Source organism: Lissotriton helveticus, chromosome 1_1 (genome assembly GCF_964261635.1).
Source record: "Lissotriton helveticus chromosome 1_1, aLisHel1.1, whole genome shotgun sequence".
NCBI lineage: Eukaryota > Metazoa > Chordata > Amphibia > Caudata > Salamandridae > Lissotriton > Lissotriton helveticus.
In genome coordinates this window covers 144,494,061-144,509,270 of record NC_136057.1, presented here as the reverse complement: position 1 = coordinate 144,509,270, position 15,210 = coordinate 144,494,061, and the positions used below count along the sequence as shown (strand labels likewise).

Below are 15,210 nucleotides of genomic sequence, written 5' to 3'. Positions count from 1 at the left end.
GCGCTATACAAATTTTATGACTTGACTTGACTTGACTTATTTTACCGGCCTTTTCCAATGTTGTTCCAATATACGTAAAACACACATACACGCAGGAGTGGGCGGTAGCCCTTGCTCCAGCGGTATATTGCAACCATGTTGGGTGGGATGCTAATTCACCTCACCATACAATCCCAGTAAAACCTACTCCAACGGCACAGAGACAGTACCCAATAAAACAAGAAGCGAAAAAACAGGTCAGAGAGATCTTTGATCAACTTGAATACCAAGGTGTAATTGAAAGTTGCACCTCTCCAATGAACGATACTTTGTTTCCCGTAATGGAACCCATAACATAACGTGTATTTGTAAAGAGCACGTTCACCGATAGGAATAACAGATGTTTATTGTTACCCAACTCAATGGTACTCATTTTATTGACCTCAGATGGATGAAAGGTTGAGTGGACACGCCGGGGTTTTAACCTGTGACCATAAGGTCGAACACAGGCCCCTGCAGTGGATTCATTAGTCCACTGAGCCACCAGACCCAATAATTCATACCGTCTAGCTTTAGACTACAGACACCTGAACACATGCACTATGTCAGGCTTGGTCTTCCGATGTCTCTGGGATTGTGCTGATGATATAGGGTTCCACCTCTCGACGTCCCCGGTGTCTGAAGTTTAAATACACAGACCACCAGGATAGTCAAGGAAGGGAGGAAAGGAAGGGGACAGCGGAGAGGGAGATCTGCAATAACAATAAGTATACTAAGTATACACTCTAAAGGGTTGCATGTATCCCAACTGTATTTCCTTCCTTTACCAATTAACAACGGAATGAACACATTCCTACCTGAAAAGGAAAATACGGTAGCCTCAAATGCATGAAGAGATTAGGGAGATACCAGGGATTTAAGCCAACTGGAAAGAGACAAAGAACATATTGGAATCACTAAAGCTGTGGTAATACATCATTAGATAAAGTAGCGTTTATGACATACCAACACGTATTGTGTATTGTTCTTTGTTCGTTAAATCCCGAGATAAGTCCCCTGTTAATCTCTCTTCTGTGGTAGAGGCAAAATGAAAAGGTTGCGGAGAAAGAAAGCAGGTAAGGACAACAGATCCGGTTAATAACTCTTAACGTTATCTGCACTTCTGCAAAGTTCCTTCACTCCATGTATACTTTCAGCCTCTGAGCGGCAGAACAAATCCTCTTGTTATTCAGCGGAAAAGCCTGACCCTAGCTTGAGCCCCAAACCAGGTAGCAACAGAGTACTTAACCACCAATGTCTCGTAAACACACCCAAAATTCTGCTTAGGTCCAACAAGGTTCTTTAAGTCGGAACAGATAGACTTCTGTGACCAGATAGCAGAACGCCTGGTCAGTTCCACACAAAGAAACAGATGCTCTCCCGTCCACGAGAGCTTTGAACAAAATCAGGTAAGCAGGATATACTAACACGGAGAAAAACACTCGCAAACGTGTTTCCTCCAGCCAGGCCAAGAACAGTGTACCCAACCCAAGACGGGGTACGTAGGAGTGAGTGCAAGACACACGTAGCACTTACCCCGTTTCTGTAGACTCACCGCTCACCAGGATTCATCGGCAAAAATAATCGGCAACGCCGGCTTCTGTGAGATACCCTTTATTTCCTGTTTGTGCGCGGTTTGCGTACCACGTAACGTACGTCCCGGGCATGATGGGAAGTGTAGTTTTAGGGCCCTAGGACACCGTCAGGAGATTGGAAGAAAGAGGTCAGTGTTACCGGTACGTGAATCATGACAGTACATTCCCCTTCACGAGGGACGCTGACCAGTATCTGGTTTATCTGGACATAAACGGTGAAACTTCTACACCAAACGAGGAGCATGTACCGCCCCAGTAGGCTCCCAGGAGTTCTCTTCCGGCCCGTACCCTTTCCAGGAAATCAGATAATGCACCCGTCCTCTCACCAACTTGGAATCCAGCACCCTTTGGACTTCGTATTCACGGTCCTGTAGCACCCAAATAGGCAAAGGGGCACGACGTACAGGACAGTGTGAGGGTTTCAGGAGAGACACGTGAAACACAGGGTGAATCCTAAAATGCGCCGGCAAGCGCAGTTTCACTGCCACAGGGTTGATGTGTTTTACCACACGATATGGACCGATAAACCTAGGGTTGAATACACTGTGTTTCTTAAACCCTATGTGTTTGGTGGACAAACACACCCGATCCCCCTTTTTGTACACAGGGCAAGGCCTACGACGTTTATCCGTCAGAGTCTTATACCTAACCTTGGCACGTATAAGATTCAAACGTGTGGCAAGTAGAATCCTGCGGACACTCAACAATCTGTCCCTGACGTCCGGCAGCCTAGCGTTGGTACTCGGAAGCAACAAAGGGTTGAACCTAGGATGGTGGCCGTAGGAACTAAAAAAGGGGGTGTGTAGAGTGCAGGAATGCTGTGTGCTGTTATATGCAATCTCTGCCACCCACAACCAATCCACCCAGGTCTCGGTGTTATCCTGAACGTAACAACGCAAGAACTGTTTAAGCGTTTGGTTCAGCCTCTCTGTCTGACCGTCAGTTTGGGGGTGGAAACTAGTGGAGAGGTAAGAGGAGATCTGTAATTCTGTGCACCAGGTCTTCCAAAAACGAGCCGTAAATTGGGCCCCCGGTCAGAGACTATAACCCTGGGGAGTCCATGTAGTCTCACTACATGCACCTAAAGGATATGTGCCAATTGACCTGCTGTTGGAACCCGGTTAGAGGCAATGAAATGTCCCATTTTGGTAAGGTAATCGATGACTACTACAATGGCTGTTTTACCCTGATCTTTAGGTAGACCTACTATAAAATCCACAGAAAACCTTACCCAAGGCAATTCAGGAGTGGCATAGGTTGTAACAACCCTTGGGGTTGTTGTCTATCAGATTTCATCTGGGCACACTTTGCACATTCTTTCACCCATCGCTGCAGATCAAGACGTATTGAAGGCCACCAGAACTGTCGCAATGCCTTTTCCAACGTCTTGGTATATCCAGCATGTCCAGCACAAGGTGAGTCATGACACCATGAAAAAACGGTCTTTCTTAAGGCTGCAGTAGGTATCAATACTTGTGGCCCTTTCATGGGTATGCCTTGTTTCAAATTCCACTCTCTATGGTGTCTAAGCCATGTTCTCCATGCACAGGTCTGTACTCCTGTTTTAACGCTCAACAGGAAATCCCCGGTATGCGTCGTACACAGAACCTTATAGGGTTCTATGATGGCCCTTTCTGGCGTCATGGTGTGCATCACTGGGTTTTCCTGACGTGTCAAAGCATCCGCCTTCTTATTGTTCACCCCCGGCCTGTAGGTTAACACAAAATGGTATTCCTCAAAAAACAGCATCCAACGTTATTGCCGTGGAGTAAGGTGTCGAGCGGCTCGCATGAACTGCAGATTGCGATGATCTGTGTAAACAGTCACCTTATGGTGCGCACTCATGAGCCAATGCCTCCATTCTAAAAAAGCGTCCCGAATAGCCAGGAGCTCCTTCTCGGCTATCATATAATTCATCTCAGCAGGTTTCAGTTTCCTAGACATGAACGCTATGGGGTGCAGTTGTCCGATAGTTTAGTTTCTCTGGGACAGAACAGCTCCCAACGCAACTTCGGATGCGTCAGCCTCCACCAAAAAGGGCAAGTCTGGGTTGGCATGTGTGAGAACGGGGGCAGAAGAAAACGCAGTCTTCAACCAGTTGAAAGCTTCTTGGGTGTTTTCGTTCCACACAAAAGGAGTGTTTTTCCTAGTAAGACGTGTTAACGGAGTCACCATCTCGGAAAACCCCCGGATAAATCTCCGATAAAAATTGGCGAAGCCTAACAGGCTCTGTATATCCTTGAAATTGTCCGGGCGAGGCCATTCTTTTACTGCTTGGACTTTCCTTTCGGCCATAACTTGACCGGATGGAGTAAGCATTACTCCCAAAAACTCAACCGTAGTGACGTGAAACTTACACTTGATGATTTTACAATAGAGATGATTTTCCTGTAATGCTTGTAGAGTTCTTTTCACGTGTTCTACGTGTTCCTCAGTAGTGTTAGAGTAGATCAGAATGTCGTCTATGTAGACAACAACGTATTGGTCCAGATGTTCCCTCAATACTTGGTTCAGAAAGAATTGGAACGCGGCCGGGGCGTTACAAAGCCCAAAGGGCATCACTAAGTATTCGTAAAGCCCATACCGCGTCTTGAATGCCGTCTTCCGTTCGTCCCCCTGTTTAATACGAACAAGGTGATAAGCTCCCTTCAAATCGAGTTTGGTATAGATTTTGGCTTGTCTCACTTGTTCCAGTAGAACAGGGATTAATGGCAACGGATACTGATTCCTCACCGTTATGGAATTGAGAGCCCTGTAATCGATGCAGCACCTTTTCTCCCCATTCGCCTTCGGAATAAAAAACAGAGGGGATGCAGCAGGGGAACTCGAAGGCCGTATAAACCCTGCCGCCAGATACTTATCCAAATAACTACAGAGTACTTTGTTTTCAGGTATAGTGAGGGCATATATCCTTCCGCTAGGAACCACAGCTCCAGGGAGATGATCGATCCTGCAGTCGTATTCCCTGTGTGGTGGGAGGACCTCAGCCTGGGTGTTACTAAAGACCTCTTCATATGCTTTGTAAACGGTAGGTAGAACCACTTCCTTCTCAGCTGCGGTGGCAATATGTTTTATGGAGGCTAATTCTCTTGAGGGGTTGCCCGGCTCCAGTATACAATCTGTAAAGCAATTGTCAGAGTTGAACTGCACGGATTTGGAGGTCCAATGTATTGATGGTTTGTGCTTCTGTAGCCATGGAAGGCCCAAGATGACGCCATACTGGGGGGCTCTGATAATGTTAAATGACAAGGTCTCTTGATGATAATCGTCATACGTAAGAACATAACCAGGAGTGTTATACTTAATGGGTCCAGCTTCCAGCTCCTTCCCATCCACTGCATACACCGTTTCAGGTATGTTCTTGGTTACGAGGAGCGCTCCCAACCGTTTTGCCACATCGAAGTCCATAAAACATCCCGTGGCTCCTGAATCCACCATAGCACTTATGTTTTTCTCTTCGGCATTTATAACCACAGTCATGTTGAGAAACACATGGTTACTTTTCTGCATGCTACCCGGAGTCAACGAAGGGGTGATGTTAATGCTCGAGGGTTCCCCTTCTTCCACCTTCAAGCTTTGGAGTTTTCCGCCCCCTTCTCAGCGGTTACAGCCGCGGTTTGTCCAGGTCTGAATCTTCCGGTTTTGGGCTTTACCGGACAATCACGTAGATAGTGCCGCTTTTTTCCGCAAAAAAGCTACAATCCTTGTTTTCGGCGACGATCCAGTTCACTCAAGGTCAAACAGGCCCTCACAGCTCCTATTTCCATGGGTTCCACGGATGTAGCTGGTTTCTCTCCTTGCCCCACACGTTCATAGGGTTGCAATAAATGTTCTTTTTTCTTGTGGTCTCCTTTTCTCTCTCTCATCCTATGGTCAAGACGCAGGGTGAGTTCTATGAGTGCGGAACATGTACGGGGTTGCGGATCGATGTGGGCTAAAACATCCTTTAAATCGTCATTAAGCCCCTGATAGAAAACAGCCGATTGCTTGGACTCAGGCCAGTCTGTTTCCGCTACCAACCGACGGTAATGGTTCAGATAAGTTAACAGATCAGAAGTGCCCTGCTTCAGTTCCAGGAGGTCTCGGTCAGCAGAAAACGTTTCTGCTCTTCTATCAAATGTCTTCTCGAATTCCCTACAAAATTCGTCCCAATCGTAAAGCAGCGGATCCTCATGCTTCAATATAGGAACTGCCCACTGCGCTGTGTCACCCCTAGGTAAGAAATCACGAAAGCTACCCTGGCTTGGTTGTTGGAAATCATTTTGGGTTTGCACATGAAATGAAGCAACACCTGAGTCATGAAAACCTGCACCTTTTTGTTATCTCTAGAAAAGCGCTCCAGAGGAGCCAAGGGAATTTGAGCAGGCATTTCAACGACCACTGAGGCTGGGGGGGCCTGGTTCCCACTTGCACTGAAGGGATTTCCCTGTAATCTGTCTACTCGGGCTTGTAGTTGTGCAGTTTCTGATCTCGAGTCGGTTACTTCTTGTCTAGATGCAGCTAACTCCGTGTGTACCAACCCCAGGGATGCCATGACATCATCAAGGGTAGCCATGTGTGTATCTCAGCACAACCAAGAAGAAAAAGTAATCGTGGGCCGATTATTCTGTCAGGCTTGGTCTTCCGATGTCTCCGGGATTGTGCTGATGATATAGGGTTCCACCTCTCGACGTCCCCGGTGTCTGAAGTTTAAATATACAGACCACCAGGATAGTTAAGCGAGGGAGGGGAAGGCAAGGGTACAGCGGGGAGGGAGATCTGCAATAACAATAAGTATACTAAGTATACACTTTACAGGGTTGCATGTATCCCAACTGTATTTCCTTCCTTTACCAATTAACAACAGAATGAACACATTCCTACCTGAAAAGGAAAATACGGTAGCCTCAAATGCAAGAAGAGATTAAGGAGATACCAGGCATTTAAGCCAACTGGAAAGAGACGAAGAACATATTGGAATCACTGAAACTGTGGTAATACATCATTAGATAAAGTAGCGTTTATGACATACCAACACATATCGTGTATTGTTCTTTGTTCGTTAAATCCCGAGATAAGTCCCCTGTTAATCTCTCTTCTGTGGTAGAGACAAAATGAAAAGGTTGCGGAGAAAGAAAGCAGGTAAGGACAACAGATCCGGTTAATAACCCTTAACGTTATCTGCTCCCCTGCAAAGTTCCTTCACTCCGTGTATACTTTCAGCCTCTGAGCGGCAGAGCAAATCCTCTTGTTATTCAGCGGAAAAGCCTGACCCTAGCTTGAGTCCCAAACCAGGTAGCAACAGAGTACTTAACCACCAATGTCTCGTAAACACACCCAAAATTCTGCTTAGGTCCAACAAGGTTCTTTAAGTCGGAACAGATAGACTTCTGTGACCAGATAGCAGAACGCCTGTTCAGTTCCACACAAAGAAACAGATGCTCTCCCGTCCACGAGAGCTTTGAACAAAATCAGGTAAGCAGGATATACTAACACGGAGAAAAACACTCGCAAACGTGTTTCCTCCAGCCAGGCCAAGAACAGTGTACCCAACCCAAGACGGGGTACGTAGGAGTCAGTGGAAGACACACGTAGCACTTACCCCGTTTCTGTAGACTCACCGCTCAACAGGATTCATCGGCAAGAATAATCGGCAACGCTGGCTTCTGTGAGATACCCTTTATTTCCTGTTTGTACGCGTTTTCCGTACCACGTAACGTACGTCCCGGGCATGATGGGAAGTGTAGTTTTAGGGCCCTAGAACACCGTCAGGAGATCAGAAGAAAGAGGTCAGGGTTACCGGTACGTGAATCATGACACACTAAAACATTTGTTGTAAGGAATGCACATGGTGCCGCATTAATGAATAACATTGAACGGAAAAAATACAAAACAACACTAGATATCTCAAATGGATATTTGTGCCAAAATATAGCGCCTGAAAGCAGGTATTTGACAGCATTGTCAGGGCTAGGTTCTCAGTGTCAATTGTGTCAACTCCCCCAAGGGTATACGAATAGCCCTGGGTTGTTCTCCGCTAGGGTAACAGAGTTATTTAAAAATTTGGATGAAGTCACATTGTCCTACTCCTATTTTGGGGATATGAGTTATCAATTGAAGGCATTGCAGCTAACTTTTAGAAAAGTGTGTGCTGCTTCAGCCTCCAAAATCGTTGAAAAACTTGCAATCCATATTGGGATTCCTAAATTTTGGTAGAACCTTAGATCACGCAGAAAAAGTAAAACCTTTCTACGATTTAATAAGACCTGATTTTTCAGTTAGGCTTTGGACACAGGAACACACAGATATCCTTTGTTCCCTACAAGCTGATATGGTAGCATCAAAACACTTGCAGAAACGCGTAAATGTCCACAACCTGGTTATCCGTGTTATAGTGGTCAATCTGGGTACACTTGCTTAATCTTCAATGAAGGAGAAACAGTACCCATAGCATACAAATCACACTTGTACACAAACGCTTAAATGTGTTTTGCTTCTACAGAAAAAAATCTGACAGCGGTACAGACTGCTGTAGTGAGAGAAAGAGGACTTGCTCAGGGGAAACAAATACTTTTCATAACTCTGGTACCAGCCTTATAGGCTGCAACAAAGGCAAGCATTCCAAATTCTAAAGCCTTTTCTCAAAGATGGATACAATGGGCTAATTCTCTAACTGCAATGGATGTAGACTACAGATATGACCCACGTCTAAAAACGCAAGCATTCCTGCAATATGAAAAAGAATATCCTCTCCCAAATGAAATAAAGCCTCTAGATCAGTATGAATACATTATTTACATTGACGGATCTGCTCAGCCGGCCATAGGAAGTAAACAACAATACAGCATTGCATGTGCGATTGTAAAAGGTCAGGTTGCAGGACCGTAGGTTCCATCGTAGCAATACGAAGACACAGGGGCATATTACCAACAACTAGCGATAATTATCGCTATGTTGGCTCAGCGGCAATAATTTTATCGCCGTGTTGCGGCGATTTTCATCGCTTAGGAGCCTTGCTATTATCAAGGTTTATCTCCTAAGCGATAAAAATCGGCCGAAATGCATGAATATCGCTGTAAAGTCAGCGATATTCATGCATTACCGAGCTAATGCTCTTAGCCATGTTATCCACCTCCCATTGGATAACATGGCTAAGAACTGCTCAGGGCAGGCGTTAGCTTTTGGAGATATTCGCGCTTAGCGCGAATATCTCCAAAAGTTGGTAATAGGAGATAGCGATGTTAGCGACTGTTTCCAGTCGCTAACATCTTGGCACGCCCACTTTGCATGTCATTAGTGATAAATATCTCTGACATGCAAAGCGGGGCCCAAGATGGTCGCTATCTCCTACTAGCTGTCACTAACTGGTGTTAGCGACAGCTAGGTAATAGGGAGATAATTTTATCTCCGTTTTCTTGGCTTTTAAAGCCAAAAAAGCGGAGATAAATCCCTTGATAATATGCCCCACAATCTCTAGGAGAGTGAATGGCTCAGCTGGCAGAACTAAAAGCCCTATTACTGGCACTAATAAATACAGATCGAGAATTCCCCACACTGATTGTCTGTGATTCTTTTTATTGTGTTCAGTCATACAACAAAGATCTTCACTACTGGGGCCAAAATGGGTTCAAAAACTCAAAAGGTGGCACAATTAAGCATAAAATGCTATGGGAACAGGTAGCTGAGTTGAAAAACAAACTACCAAGAGCTCACGTGATACACACGCTGAGTCATCAATGTGATGGCGGTCATGTTGAAGGGAATTCATTGGCTGATGAAGCAGCGAAGGGGGCAGTACGAACTGCTGCCCTAGCTGCAATCACTTGTTCAAAAACGAGAATAGATGGACATATCATGGTAGCTGTCATTGCTTCATTCAACAGAACAGCCTTACCAAAAGACTTTCCACTCAAGTACTCCTACAAGTTAGATGCAAACAACATTCCATATACTCAGATTCCAGGAGTGGGGATAGAGTAATACTAAACATGGATCGCAGATTAGGCTTAATACTAGCTGCGCACAAGGGTTTAGGTTCCGCACACGCAGGGATTACTGCGACGGTTTCTGTACTGAAACAACCCTATTGGTGGCCTGGTTTAACTAAACAGACAAAGAATTTTGTCCTAAATTGCTACATCTACCAGCAGATAAAGGGTTCCACCGTGGCGCGTCCAGCACAGACACCTTTACTAATATCAGACTGGCCACTCACTTGTGTCTATTTGGACCACTGCTGCCCCCTTACAATCAGCTAGGGCTTACAAGTAAATTTTGGTGGCAGTGGATTAATGCTCTAGATTCCTATGGGTATGGCCTCAGCGCTCGGCTGACGCTCAGAGTGTTATAAAAGATTTGCGAGTCTTTATAGGGACATACGCAGCTGGCACATTACATTCTGACCATGACCATGGTTTGGCTCTAGGACTTACAAGGAAGCCATGGGATGGTTGGGCGTAGCATTGCGGTACTCCTCTCCTTACATCCCGAGGGAAATTCGGTAGTGGAGAGGAAAAACTGGGACTTAAAGCAATCTTTAACAGCAAGAGTATTAGGTTCGGGTGGTAGTTGGGTAACTTATACGGGGTCGAACGAGCCCTTAATAATATGCCAAGAAGTTCCCTAGGAGGTGTCTCTCCTTACGGTGTCCTATTTGGGACGAGTATGTGGGTGCCTGATCTCGATTGTGAAAGAACAGTGGCAGATGAAAAACCATTTGACATCAATAAACGCTTGGCTGTTTTACAGGATCTCAATTAATTGCGGGTACTACAAAGCAACGTGCAAGTAAAACGCACCGCCACTGGGCAAGACATGCCTGGATCCCTAAAGTTGAGGATCTGGTCAGAGAAAAGATTGTGGACAAGAAAGAATTTGGGCCATCATACAGAAAGCCTGCCCCTGTCTTGGCTGTCAAAGGAACAAGAACAGTACTTCTTCCGCCTCTTGCCGGCCAAAAAAAAGAAAAGATATTCGTCTCCATTGATCTGATCAAACCACACTATGTGGCCAATACTGAAAAGTAGGCCTCAGGGGCTCCTCGGTAGCCGATGCTCACCTCTCGCTACCATACAGGAAGTTCAGACAGAAAGACTCATAACATTTGAAGAGTCACCAATACAAAGTAGGGGAATTTCCAACAATGAAATGGAACTTGTTCCTCTGAAAACAGAACTTCAAAACACAAATGAAAGACAAATTTCATTTCAGCCTAACACCGATGTCTACATCAGCCTCTACAAGAGATGAACCTGCTGAGCTACTGAAAATAGATCAAACTGCATCTGACTACTTCATCAAGTTTGATACATTCTCTCTGGATCCCAGTGAACCGGAAACGTCAGCTCCAGTTTCCAGTTGTCACGTGGCCGATAGCGACATTGTCAACATTGCTAACTTAGCATGAGCCCGACAACCATGATGCTGCTTTTTCACACGATACTACAAGGCTTTCTTTTTACAAGACTCTGTTTATACCTTTCACATGAGAACCGTCAGCTTGATTGGTTCTCTGCCTGTTCCTGGAGTTTAGTCTGAACGCTGTGAGCAAGGTCGATAAACAATGCCCCTTGTTAGTCTGGTCAGTCCCTAGCACCTAGACAAAACATGGTAACACAGCTGCTGCTGAAAACTCGTGGTTTGATATCATGGGGATGCATGTTTAGATAACATATACTTGGAGAGGGAGATTTTCAGGGAGAAGAGCCATGCGGTTCCTATGATGTAGATATACCACCTAGGCACTAAGGTATGGAGGTCTGCTGACAAAGCTCAGAGATCTTCTATTATATAATAAAGCTTCTTCTTACCAAGGGAATGGTGGTTAGGCTTTATTGTCCTTTATCCACTGTCTTTATATGGTGACATTCCCTTTATGATATATGGCCTTGCTGCAATGCTAACTGATTTGGTATTATGCATTTTGCTGCTGGTTGTGGCTCGTATACTGCGTTTTACAGCACCATAGTTGAAATAAACATTTTAAAATATATTTGTGTTTTGGTCAGTTCTTATTGTGGACAGGTACGAGAGTGAGAGTGAAAAGGTGTGTCTTGTTACCGTGACTCCTGCGAGATCTGGGAGTGTTGTGTTCTGGGGTTTCTAATCATTTGCATCTTCATGAGTGTGTAGGCGAGCGAGTGAGACACTATAGCTAGTCGGTCCTGGGTTGGTGGGCACTAAGGTCGTGGGAAGGCTTAGCCCCTATACACCGAGGTCCCATTTTCCTGTGTATAGTTCTGTGTATGTGCAGAATCCCTGCAACATGGCGCCACCAGCGTTTGGTCTGGTACTTATTTGTTAGACCCCTGAGTAGCGATTATGCTTGTCCACAATACCCTCTCACCAGTAACCGGAGACGTCTGTTGTGTGGGCTTAGCCTCCTATATTTGATATTTATCGGTTTTTTAAGCTTGGATTTTAAAAGGTTAGTCTTTTGCTTTTAACCGTCTAGTGTGCTACCGTTTCTTTGATACTTTTCTTCTAATGGCGGTTGCTATTGCGGCGCCGTACTGCGCTGCAGTCATGACTTATTTGTTTCAGCATGGAGTCCCTAATGGTGGGGCTGACTTCATTTTTGTTGTAGAAGTGGACAAAGCATACCCCTTCAAGGTTTTTATTCTAGGGTAACCTTTCCGGCAGTGGATGTGAATGATAATTTGTTTCATGAATATACTGCCTCTGTGATCCTGCAGGATCATCGCCCTTATCGATCACTTGATGTTCTGTTAACGGCGTGGCAGCACACCATATGGTTTAATGGTGCCCTACCTCATCCTGTTTCTGTGGTCCGTTTGGACCCATATCAGTCGATGGGGCCATGTGGCGAGGTTTGGCTGGGTTTACACCACATCCAAATTACTTACATGTTCCTATTGTATAGCTGAGACAATTGCATACATCATTGGTACATATACATAAAACTGTCAGACAGTTTATGTCACATAATATTCAAGTGGCTCTGCCCGGAGCTGCTGCTCACCCACCAAGACATGGTGGTGTTCTTGTTATTAGTTCCATCATGATTAATTCAGTGATGGGTAAACGTCCCCAGAATAGGGATGATTTCCCTTACTGGCTAGCTGAAAAGGCTGAGCAATTCGAAGCTGTCTTTCCACATACGTCTCCCGTGGAGAAACACAGGATCCTTACTATGAGTTTACCTAAAGGACTTATACTTAATCTGGCTGATTGCACCACCCAGGGATAAGTGTTTGCTGCAGTGTTTTCACCGTGCTTTGGCACCCCCTCCATGATCGTTCTTCCATTTGTACTTAAAAAGGTTCAAGACGAACACGGGGCTGAGGCTGCCCTGGAGTTAGGGATGAGATCGGCGGTGGTGTTCTCTATTGTTTCCGATATGATCCTTGCTAATGTAAAGGGGGAAGCAGTTAGCTTACAAGTGAGTCAGCGCCTAGAGGCGGTTGTAGATGTCGATAAGCAACGTGAGTTACCAAAGATTATTGCTAAAGTATACAAATCCCTAGGACACAATAATCTGGGAATTAAGCCTTTTACTCAAAGGCAAAAAGAGACCCAACATGAAAAGGACGGGCGTCCCGTCTTTCCTGAAAAGACGTAGAATAGAAATTAGCGGCAGCAACAACTGAAGCAAGGGTCGCGTAGTGAAGCTTCTGAGCGTAGATATGATTTGCGTGACTGTTCTAAAATTAAGACACTGGAGAGATTTCAGGTTCCTGATCCGCGCTCTTCTTGTTCTTTACAGGACTCATCACAGTTTGGTGGTGGAGAGCACCAGAATCGCAGACAGGGCAAGACCGAACAGCAGAGACGTGATCCACCATGCCGGTTTGACATTAAAGCCAAACCAGAGGGACTACCTCCTTTTCGATCCCGTTTTAGAAGAAGAAAGTTGCCACTTTAACAGCGAAGTATGCCTCAAAATCTCAATTTAAAAAGAAGAAAGTAGTAGGCCTTAAAGTTAGACACATCCAGAAATCTGAGGACTCAACTTCTGAACAGGGAATGGGCTCTGATGATGCTAGACAGAAGAGCGCAGCAGAAGTAACAATAGCTTGCCAGAACCTGATGAAATGTCTGGTGACAGCGCGGTTGAATGAGCATATCACTGTGGAAACACCTGATACAAGGGTAAGAGTCCCACATAGGTTACATGAAATAATAAATGGAGGGGGGAAAACCCTGAAAAGTTAAAGGTCTCTTTTGGGAGAACCTGACTTTTGGCTATGACATCCTTTTAGCTGAAAGAGATTGGCTGCCTGAAATTGTTATGGATTGCCCAAAGGGAGAAATGGTTATTTTACCAGCCTTTTCCAATGTTGTTCCAATATACGTAAAACACACATACACGCAGGAGTGGGCGGTAGCCCTTGCTCCAGCGGTATATTGCAACCATGTTGGGTGGGATGCTGATTCGCCTCACCATACAATCCCAGTAAAACCTACTCCAACGGCACAGAGACAGTACCCAATAAAACAAGAAGCGAAAAAACAGGTCAGAGAGATCTTTGATCAACTTGAATACCAAGGTGTAATTGAAAGTTGCACCTCTCCAATGAACGATACTTTGTTTCCCGTAATGGAACCCATAACATAACGTGTATTTGTAAAGAGCACGTTCACCGATAGGAATAACAGATGTTTATTGTTACCCAACTCAATGGTACTTATTTTATTGACCTCAGATGGATGAAAGGTTGAGTGGACCCGCCGGGGTTTTAACCTGTGACCATAAGGTCGAACACAGGCCCCTGCAGTGGATTCATTAGTCCACTGAGCCACCAGACCCAATAATTCATACCGTCTAGCTTTAGACTACAGACACCTGAACACATGCACTATGTCAGGCTTGGTCTTCCGATGTCTCTGGGATTGTGCTGATGATATAGGGTTCCACCTCTCGACGTCCCCGGTGTCTGAAGTTTAAATACACAGACCACCAGGATAGTCAAGGAAGGGAGGAAAGGAAGGGGACAGCGGAGAGGGAGATCTGCAATAACAATAAGTATACTAAGTATACACTCTAAAGGGTTGCATGTATCCCAACTGTATTTCCTTCCTTTACCAATTAACAACGGAATGAACACATTCCTACCTGAAAAGGAAAATACGGTAGCCTCAAATGCATGCAGAGATTAGGGAGATACCAGGGATTTAAGCCAACTGGAAAGAGACAAAGAACATATTGGAATCACTAAAGCTGTGGTAATACATCATTAGATAAAGTAGCGTTTATGACATACCAACACGTATTGTGTATTGTTCTTTGTTCGTTAAATCCCGAGATAAGTCCCCTGTTAATCTCTCTTCTGTGGTAGAGACAAAATGAAAAGGTTGCGGAGAAAGAAAGCAGGTAAGGACAACAGATCCGGTTAATAACTCTTAACGTTATCTGCACTTCTGCAAAGTTCCTTCACTCCATGTATACTTTCAGCCTCTGAGCGGCAGAACAAATCCTCTTGTTATTCAGCGGAAAAGCCTGACCCTAGCTTGAGCCCCAAACCAGGTAGCAACAGAGTACTTAACCACCTATGTCTCGTAAACACACCCAAAATTCTGCTTAGGTCCAACAAGGTTCTTTAAGTCGGAACAGATAGACTTCTGTGACCAGATAGCAGAACGCCTGAAACAGATGCTC

The 15,210-nt window shown here is 45.0% G+C and overlaps 1 protein-coding gene across 5 annotated transcripts in view; it reads left to right on the top strand.

Moving 5' to 3' along the window:
* Positions 1-15,210, top strand: part of CLCF1 (cardiotrophin like cytokine factor 1) — a 1,651,704-nt gene that overhangs the window by 548,350 nt on the left and 1,088,144 nt on the right. The window contains exon 1 of one of the 5 annotated variants that reach the window (XM_078658312.1): positions 13,310-13,703. The exons of the other annotated variants lie outside the window; for them this stretch is intronic. Coding sequence (XP_078514438.1) covers positions 13,669-13,703 — 35 coding nt within the window. The 5' untranslated portion in view covers positions 13,310-13,668. Of the gene's footprint in view, positions 1-13,309; positions 13,704-15,210 lie in introns of those variants that run through there. 5 annotated transcript variants of the gene reach the window in all.